The sequence below is a fragment of the Arachis ipaensis genome, chromosome B09, assembly GCF_000816755.2.
Source record: "Arachis ipaensis cultivar K30076 chromosome B09, Araip1.1, whole genome shotgun sequence".
NCBI lineage: Eukaryota > Viridiplantae > Streptophyta > Magnoliopsida > Fabales > Fabaceae > Arachis > Arachis ipaensis.
Window position 1 is genome coordinate 14469086 of NC_029793.2, and position 9650 is coordinate 14478735.

At 36.9% G+C, this 9650-nt stretch overlaps 2 protein-coding genes across 2 annotated transcripts in view; one reads left to right on the forward strand and one right to left on the reverse strand.

Moving 5' to 3' along the window:
• LOC107619503 overlaps nt 1-1274 on the forward strand; it is a 42636-nt gene extending 41362 nt beyond the window's left edge. The window contains exon 4 of the mRNA XM_016321798.2: nt 576-1274. Coding sequence (XP_016177284.1) covers nt 576-856 — 281 coding nt within the window. The 3' untranslated portion in view covers nt 857-1274. The remainder of the gene's footprint in view (nt 1-575) is intronic.
• On the reverse strand, nt 1389-6947 carry LOC107619319. The gene is made up of 2 exons (XM_016321573.2): nt 6406-6947; nt 1389-3046 (listed from the first exon to the last, which is right to left on the reverse strand). The coding sequence occupies exons 1-2, from the start codon at nt 6663-6665 to the stop codon at nt 1666-1668; spliced, it is 1641 nt and encodes a 546-aa protein (XP_016177059.1). The 5' UTR covers nt 6666-6947; the 3' UTR covers nt 1389-1665.

Sequence of the window (9650 nt, forward strand, 5' to 3'; positions counted from 1 at the left end):
ATTATGAAAATGATATAAAAATAATATTTACTATATATAAAGGGGATTGAGAGTGATTTGATGCACAAATTTTCTTTTCTAAAATAGCCTTCTCATATATTTATAGAAAACCAAAGCTTTTTGTTATTCCTAAGACTCATTTGAACCCAAAACCTCTTATTAGAACAGTAAACCATTTACCATCTTGACTATCTCACACTTATTGCTATTATACACTTTAAATTTTAGAAAAAGGTGGATAGTGTCTAATTGCCTATTAATCTACTAATCATATATAGTTGACTAAAATGATTATGCTATATATGTACCTATATAATGGTAAATAATTTCTCATATATGGGGACCAAGGCGTGGTCATTGTCATGCCTGTCCTCGAAGGTTGCCGAGAAAACTTTTGCCTCCATACTGCCCCCACGAGTAGGGAAAATTTGACCAACTTGGGGTCCCAAATAGAGATCAGTTCCGATCTGGTTCTGCAAAGATACTATTCGTTTTAAGTAGATTGCATTGCTTGGCTGTGAAAATGTATGGATAAATTTGTCACTTAAAATTGCTTTCTTATTCTGGAATTTCAGGCGGTCAACTTGGGGCGGTTCGATACTCTGTCATCTTCGCTGTTGTAGGGACAACAATAGATTATGCTACTCTCAAAGCGAAAGACTTTTTGAGAGATCAAACTAAAATAATACATCAGGATCATGAGAATTCACAGAAAAATGGAAAATGGTTTAGATTGCCAGAATGGTCCCCGATACGGATACTTGATGAGGAAGCACTTGCTAAAAAACGAGCTCAGGAAGAGGAGTTTCTTGCACAGAGGGCAAGGATTCGTAGTCTAAGGGAAGAAGAATCTTGAAAAACTGTACACTATTTTTTGGATGTGATGATTATGCATGTCTTTATCAGAGGTTCGGAACTGTTGAGAATTAAGTTCTAGTCACCTTTTGGATTGTGTGAAGATTTTTCCTCTTCCCTTTCTCGATATTACACATGGGAAATCCATAACTTAGTTGAGTGTTTGTATCTTATTGCATTTTTGAGAGGACTTAATTCATACAGAACTTTCTCATTCTCTCAAGTCTCAATGAATTGGTCAATTCATTTTGTTTTGCTTTTGATGTTCTGTGATGCAGCCAAGACCAAATGGATTGTCTCAATTAGAAAGCGAGGCAATAAGTAGGTAGAACTAGATGACTATTTAAACTGTTTTGTACTATCAATCAATGTATCCAAGCTTATATTAAGAAATATCTACCAATAATTACTTTTTACCATTCTTATAATATCATTATTGTTCATATGATAAAATAAGATTTTATTTATAATTTTATGTATTGGTTTTTTTAATAAAAAGAGTTCAACATATCTTAAGACAAGAAAATATTCTCTAATATAAATCACCTTAGCTCTAACTCAAGAAATTTGGCAGAAAATTCTTATAAACCATGCTCGTCTTTTCACATGTTTCACCAAACAACGAAAAAGGTTAGCAAGTAGATACCGAACATCAGTTAAGCCTTATCCCCCTGTATAGGATTGGTTACATGGATCCAACGACGCAGGGTACTCTATTCTAAAAGAATCAATGTTATATAATAGAGAAAGAAAATGTAAGGATGACTATACTATTCTGATTTTGTTTCCTTTATTAATATGAAGTTTCAATCAGAACATCCATCTCGGCGAAGAAGAATGCACAGGAGTTTGCCGGGGTCTAATAATATGGTCAGGGTTGCGCTTCATGATCGACGAGACAGTGGGGCTGAAAAAGTCATTACTCCTCTGAGAGGTAGCTCCTTGTGAATACATCTTCTTCCCATGACCAAAGCTCCTCTGGTTTTCGGGTGTCGTCCGGCGAGAAGCTTGGTTCCTTTGAGAAGCACCCCATCTATTGTAATTAACACAACTTTGGCTCCTCCCTACTTGTTGAAACTTCCCCTCCCGTGGAGATGTATAATTGCGACTCTCCGCCGTTTCGGCTGAATACATAGTAGTCTCTCCTTCGCTGCTATATCCATTGTGCATTTCTGATACTTCTATGGGAGATGAACTAGACTGAACCTGACTTTGAGCAACATTAACAGAACCTGTTGAGGCAACTTCTTCACTAGGGGTCGCTGGTCTTCGGTCTTGGTTCTGTTTGTCTAACCGGTTTTCTGGTAAAGGACCCTTCAAAAAGTTTTCAGCAGACTTTGGAAGAGGTAACCTTGATGATTTCGGCAAAACTGTAGGTTGAGAGTTTCTTGGAGGAAAATTAATGTCCAAAAGCTGCTTTTGTGGAGTTTCTTTCTTTCCGAGTGGCGCAGCATTTACTCTTGGAGATTCATATATTTCTGGAGTGGGAATTCCCTGTACATGTTCAGCATTCAGGTTTGTGATTAAGCTTTCTTCTTCAATGGTATTAGCAGCAGCATTAGAACTCTGTCCCTGATCCCTTGTCTTCGAGATAGTGTTCGATGAAGATGGAGTGGTGCCATCATTATCAGCAGTTGACTTGAAAACTTGCCTCATTGAGAATGAAGCACACGAATGCTCACTCTTTGGACCAGCAGACATCAACCGAATAAGAGGTAATTTTGGTTTGTTAAGGTCATCAAGGCTACCTTCCCAATGCTGGTTTAACCAATCAAGGATAACAAGAATAGGTATACCAAATTGCATGGGGAGATCCTTCTTCAAAGATGATGAGGATGACGAAGAAGTCGAAGAGGACTTGGTATTTGGCGACGTGGCTAGTTTCATAGGATCACAAACCATAAATGCTAGATTGCCGTGTACATCGAAACCAGCAGAACCTTGGTTCCATGGAATCCCATCAGTTGACAGTTTTATGAGATTATCAGTGGCTATGACCACTTTCCCTTCTCCAACAGTGAGCTCCTGTTTCTCAGTGAAGCCTAAAAGGTAAACTACACTTCCAAGATCCAGGGTGGTTTTACAAGAGGTCTTCAAGTAGTGAGGACACTGACCCTGGGCAATCAATTCTCCATCGGCATCGTCCAAACCCACAATTGTAAGATCTAATACTGAACTCGTAATGAAAAACCTGCAACGATGTCAAAAGAATAAGATCACTGTCACAATAATAAACACTTAATTTTTTCAGATTGGCAAAGGCCGTTGCTCTCAATACAGATCATTCTTTGCTTTTTATTACAAAGAACTTATAAAGGAAAACAAACTATGTACGCCCTTAATGTAAAATTTGGTATTATGGTAAACCCTCTAAAACTAGGGCTGAAAACATCATAGATGAAATCTATAAATAAAATTATTCTTTTAAAAAAATATAACTTATTTGTCTTAGGTGGTTAAGACATGAGAGAAGAAAATGGTAGAGGAAGACCTAAAAAACCATACATGAGGTGGTCAAAAGGAATCTATGCGTCAACAGTCTCATTGTAGACATGATACATAATAGGATGCAATGGCATCATTTGATCCATGTAGCCGACTCCACCTAGTGGGATAAGGCTTCGTTATTGTTGTTGTATTTGTTACCACTATTTTTGAGGGAACACCAAAGAGACCTTAAAGTTATGGATTTGATTTTCCTCTGTAGAAAAAAGAAAAAAGAAAAAGAAAAAAAAACGAGAAAGAAAATATTTCATGAAAGAATGGCTGTGAATCTCTGCGCGTATCTGCCAAAGACATTCCTCTGAAGCAGTGTCCACTCATGGGGGAATAAGAAGGTTGAGGCAACATGACCCAATACCAGCATAGGGAAGCCAGTTTTCTATCTATGGAAATTCCTATATATAACCGAAAAAATCTTCATGGAAACTAAATCAAGAGAGTACCAAACCAATAGCTTAATGCAGTAAAAAAAAGAGGCATACTTCAAACATGAAGAAAGCCTTGGATGATCAATATTCTAGAGAATTGAATCCGAGGAAAACGATCAAATAATGAAATAAAGATTAATTATGAGAGAAAAATGGTGATAGTCCAAAATGAAAATGTCTATAAATTAATGTACGAACAAAAACAAAGTAGGAAGTTAGCAGTAATTTCAGCTCAACAAGCAAGAAAACATACAATATAACGTGGATAGAGGACAAAATCTCATTATTTTTTGGCCTCATGCCAACAACATAGCATAAACTAAATAACTAATTTTATATTTTTCCCCCAAAAAGCTAGCTTAAGGGGAAAGGAGTGTCTGAATATTTATAAAGGCTACTTGGGTAATAAACAAGTTAATGATGGATGTGACCATTAATGAACTGGAAAAAAAAAAGTAAGCTTAAGCAGTTCATAATTGTCATAGAGTAAGTGTTAGCCTTCATTAAGTGGAGAGAAAAAGGAAGGTAAAACCTATGGATTTACTTTTGCAAATACCATTCGAAATCATCTGCAATAACTAATAACTAGGTTTTGCACATCAACACATTTGTCCTATGTATTAGATCATTACTTCATTAGCGAAGAATAATAATAGAGTTTCCGATACATTCAAGGAATATTTTAAGATCACATGAGTGTCTGAGTATTAAATTAATACTCTCCTCCATTCACTACTGGTAAGTTGTTTAAAATTTTCTAACACATTCATAAATTGATGCAATTTGTATGTAGATACATTAATCCATGAATGTATCATAAAAGTCAAAACGACTCATTAAAATGGAATAGAAGGAGTAAGTTACTGATGAGTAATGCTGAGTTTATGGAACATGAGAAACATCATATAAAGAACAAGCAAGGAAAGAATGGTATCTCAACAAAGAGTGGTGAAAGGAATAAATGAACAGGAAAGGCTCAATCAGTGCATTGAACCCTATTAAAACTAAATTTTCTATAATTCTATTCAGGGTGTCATTTCTCCTAAAGCTTTGTAAGGGAGAAAAAAGACTATACCAACAAACTTTTTATCATTATAATTTATTATAAACCAATTAAAGCACAAGAGAGTCTTTTGGTCTGTAACATTTAGAGCTTCTTTTGCTTAAAGAAAATTGCAATGGTATATAGGAAATGAAAAGAAATGGTAGGTGTTAACATTAGATATAGACAACACTAAATTATTTATATATTTAGTTTTGATTTTCCAATAACTTCTGAAGCACAATATTCTAAACAAAATTATTTATAAGCATTATTCACCCTGCTTCTAAGATTCCCAGGTCTAGTATAATATTTACCATTTTAACATTCTGACTTGTTTTCTTGTTATGAACTCTATAATGCACTAAAAGACACGTCTTGCTTGATCTCTTGAACATGAAAGCACCAAGATGCTGAGTATTTATTGGTCAAAGGAACATTTAGCTGAAGATGGCAAGAAGGGCAAACTAACTATAGGTATAACTGTCTTCAGACTTGGCAAACTCATAGATAAAAGCCTAGGCATGGTTCATAACAATCATGAAATATTCAATTAGAGTAAAATTACTATTATTGTAGTTCAACAAGTGAACAAAACCAGTTTAATAATTATGTTTTACTTTTGTAAATAAAAGTCAATCAAATGATAAGCTCCACCTACAACTTATGCTAATTGAAACCAATAATAAAGCTAACAAGAAAACAATGTCACCTTCTAGCTTTGGAATCATTACAAATCATTTGGAATGTAAATATCTAATCAATCCATCTGCTTACGGAAAAGATTTCTAAAAGCAATCTCACTTCAAATAAAATAAATTACAATTCATTAACCAAAAATGAATAAATAAATTACAATTCAAAAAGCTACATCAAACACATAATGCCATTATGACCACTGGCTTAAAGTAACAAACAGTCATAGAAACACATATGAAAAGGGGGGAACCGCCATTTGAACTGTAAAAAATCATTTTGTTGAAAGAATAGTTCTTGAAAGGTGGTTTATTAGTTTCCAGTGCTACAATGATTAATTTAATTATCACCATAGAGTTCTCTTAGTGTTAACAAAAGCTATTTTAGAGACTCATTTGTCAACACATTGATGATTGATTTTCTAAATAGTCACCAGCCATCTCCATTTTCTCTATCCTAGAACCGAAACCAAATTATTTTAACCGACTGATTTCTCTAACAATTCAGAAACCTAATCTGCAAGAAATAGACAGAGTTTAATTTGCAAAACACACCAACAATTCTCAATGTAGTTTCTACTATCACTATCAGCAAATAAGCTCCTGATATTTTATTCCCTAACAAAACTATTTCCTGATATTCTTTTTTTTTTGTTGGAAACATATATCTTCCTATCAAAAGCAATCCTATTCAACCACTCAAAGGAAAAGGAGTTTATCTATTACTACATTTTATAATGACTAATTTTACTATGATATATATATATATATAAACAAAATAAGAGTTAATTTCTATTATAGCAAGTGCTCATAATTTCAGCATTAAAATGAGCTCATAAGATAAGATAAACAAAATCAGAGTTCTGATTCAGGTTGGGAGTACCTTTGAGGAACAAGAGTGGCAGCGACGCCGTTATGCAGCCGGATCTCAGAGGTCTCGGCGGCGACAGCGGACGGAATGTTGGCGTGCGTCGTCAGAAGTAGGTTCCGGTGGATCAAGAATCCGGTGCCGGAGGAGGCAGCAGAGGCGGAGGGGGAGATGGTGGCCATGGCGTGGGCCTTACCGGAGAAAATGGCGGCCTTCATCCGCTCGGACTTGCTGAGGCCTTTGCAGAAGCACCAGGATTCTGTGAGACCAACCATTGCGGTTGGGGAGAGAGAGAGAGAGTGGTGTGGGGAGTGAGTAGTTGGATCTGGGAAATGTGGTGGTGGCGGTGGTGGTGATAGGGAGCATGTGCGTGATGTGATGGGAAGGGTTGTCTTTCTAAAAAGACAAGACAGGGTGTAAGAGTGAGACCCAGAGAAGACAAACGCCGTGGTCGTGAAACCAGTTAAGACTAACAAAGGAAAGGAGCGCAGCCGGAAATCAACAATCAATCATCAATCTACATTCAACACTATAATGTGTTTTTCCACTATTTCTCCGTTAACAAAACTCATCTTTTTAAATAATCAAAACTTTAAGTACGATTTTAGACGTTGAGGTTGAAATTTTTTTTTAATTTTTTTTTTTTTTGTGAATGAAAAATGAGCTCAACACATTCGGTGGAGCATACAAGAAAGCATTAAATAAAATTTTGCAACTTCTATATTATTTTCGGCATAGCCATCAATAACATGTGTTACCTCTTGCACCACTCTCTAAAGCGACAAAACGTCTTAGCAACACAATCTTCCACTTCCGCTGTCTTGTTCTGAAAAATGACATCATTTATACACAGCCAGCTGGTCCATATAACTGAGAAGAATCTCACTAACCATGTTTTTCGCACATCTTTTCTCAAATTCATCATCCTCCAGCTCTCAAAATGTTCTTTTATGGAGCCTGGGACGCTCCACACAAGACCCACGTGACTTATCCATGCGCACCACACCTGTCAAGCAAACTCACACGTAACAAACAGATGTTGTACAGTTTCAATTTCTTTACTACACATAACACAGATGTTATCACTTTGTTCAATGATGCCTAATCTGCTCAAGCGATCCTTTGTATTGACTCTGCCTACAAGCACAAACCAAGTAAACAACTCTATCCGCGGTGGAACAATTTCTTTCTAGATTTTCTTTGTGAACTTATAGCTGAGGATATCATCCGTTAACGTCTATACCTGCAAAACCTGCACAAATGAGTTAGTAGTATAGATACCTTCTTTATCAAATGTCCACACCACTCTATCTTGTGTGTATGCTATCAGTCTCACAACTTGCAAGATCTCAAGCATTTGGTTCAAACGGTCGGTCTCCCATTGTCGGAGTTCCCTCCTCCAATGGAAGTTCCACACCCACTCTATCCCATCCCAAAATACACACTCCCCAATCACGGATCCCTTATTATCTGAAATTAAGTAGAGCCTTGGAAATGAGTCTTTCAGCTTCCCCGACTGTAGCCATGTATCTTCTCAAAATCTGGTTAGTCTACCATTGCCTACTTCCATAGCCAACCCGTCAATCATCTTCTGTCTGACTTGTTGCTCCTTGATTTGCAAGTGACAAATATCTCTCCATGGACCCCCTTTTGCTGGTATAGCTTGAGTAGACAATAACTGGCCGGGGTTCAGATTATTGCAAGAGCACACTACCTTCTTCCATAGAGGACACTCTTCCTTAGAGAATCTCCACCACCATTTAAATAACAATGTGGTATTGCGAATCATCGCATCTCCCACACCTAGTCCCCCTAGTTTCTTTGGTGCCTGTATCATCTCCCATTTTACAAGGGCAAGTCCAGGTCGTCCGTCGTCCTTCCCCCAAAAGAATCTTCTTTGCAACAAGATTAATTTTTTGGCCACCGTAACCGGCATTTTGTACAAGTTCAAGTAGTACGTAGGTAGACTATTTATCACAGATTTGATTAGAACCAACTTCTCCACTTTACTGAGTACCTTTGCTTTCCACAAACTCAGTTTCTCTTCCACCTTATCTATTACTGGCTTCCACGTTTTTACTAGCCTCGGGTTTGCACCTAGATTAATGCCTAGATACTTCACTGGTAGATTCGTCGCCTGACATCCTAATAATCTGCACATTTGACCCACCCACACCTGACTGCAATTTACCGGTATCAAACTGGACTTGTCAAAATTAATGCTCAATCCCGACATGATCTCAAAACACCTCAGGAGCCTCTTGTAGTTTCTCACTGTTTCCTCCTCTGGCGGGCAGAACAACATCGTGTCATCAGCAAACTGGAGATGAGATAGCTCTACATTGTCCCTACCAACTAGAAGAGGAGATATTCTCCTATTTTTTACTGCCTCTTCGATCATCCTGTTCAGCACATCTACTACTAAAACGAATAGAAAAAGGTGATAACGGGTCACCTTGTCGAAGCCCTCTTTCCATCTTGAATGGTTTGGATGGAGCCCCATTAACCATTATAGATATAGAAGCTGATCTAATGCACTTTGTAATCCATGCCCTCCATCTTCTACCGAACCCCATCTTTTTCAACACAATATCAACAAAATTCCATTTGACTCTATCATAGACTTTCTGGAAGTCCAATTTGATGATAGCTGCTGCCTTCTTCTTCAGTTTTAGTCACTGTACAGTTTCATAGGCAATTAACGCTCCATCATGTATTCGCCTGCCCTTTACAAATGCACTCTGTGATTCTTTAACTAATCCTGGTATTACACTCCTCATTCTTCTTGTCAACACTTTTGATATGACCTTGTAAATGCAACCAACCATACTGATTGGTCTAAGGTCCTTTATCTCCTCCGCGCCCACAAACTTCGGTGCCAACGCTACCCAAGTAATATTGGAGTCTGCTGGTAGTCTCTCTGTCTCAAAGAAACTTATCACAGCTTTAGTGAATTCCACTCCAATCTTCTCCCAACATCTTTTTATAAAATTCATGTTATATCCATCGCTCCCCAGAGCCTTAGATGATTCACAGTCCCATACTGCTTCCGTTAAAATCATTTTTATTTTAGAGATCAAAATTTTATAAAGGTGACAGCAAAAATAGAGGTAGAGGTAGATCGTGAATAATTTTTTTTTCTTCTTTTGTTTTTTCTTTTCTTCTCTTTTGTCGGAGGAAAAATACTCTCTTTTTCTTATTTTTTATTTTCTAATTTTTTTGTTATAGATAATTTAGTCCAAAATTTTATTATTTAAATA

Excerpts from the sequence above, each read along its gene's own strand:
- LOC107619319 (XM_016321573.2), bottom strand. The coding sequence starts at position 6,665 with ATGGTTGGTCTCACAGAATCCTGGTGCTTCTGCAAAGGCCTCAGCAAG. Across the intron at positions 3,047-6,405 it reads GCCACTCTTGTTCCTCAAAG|GTTTTTCATTACGAGTTCAG; the intron begins GTACTCCCAACC and ends ACATCGTTGCAG.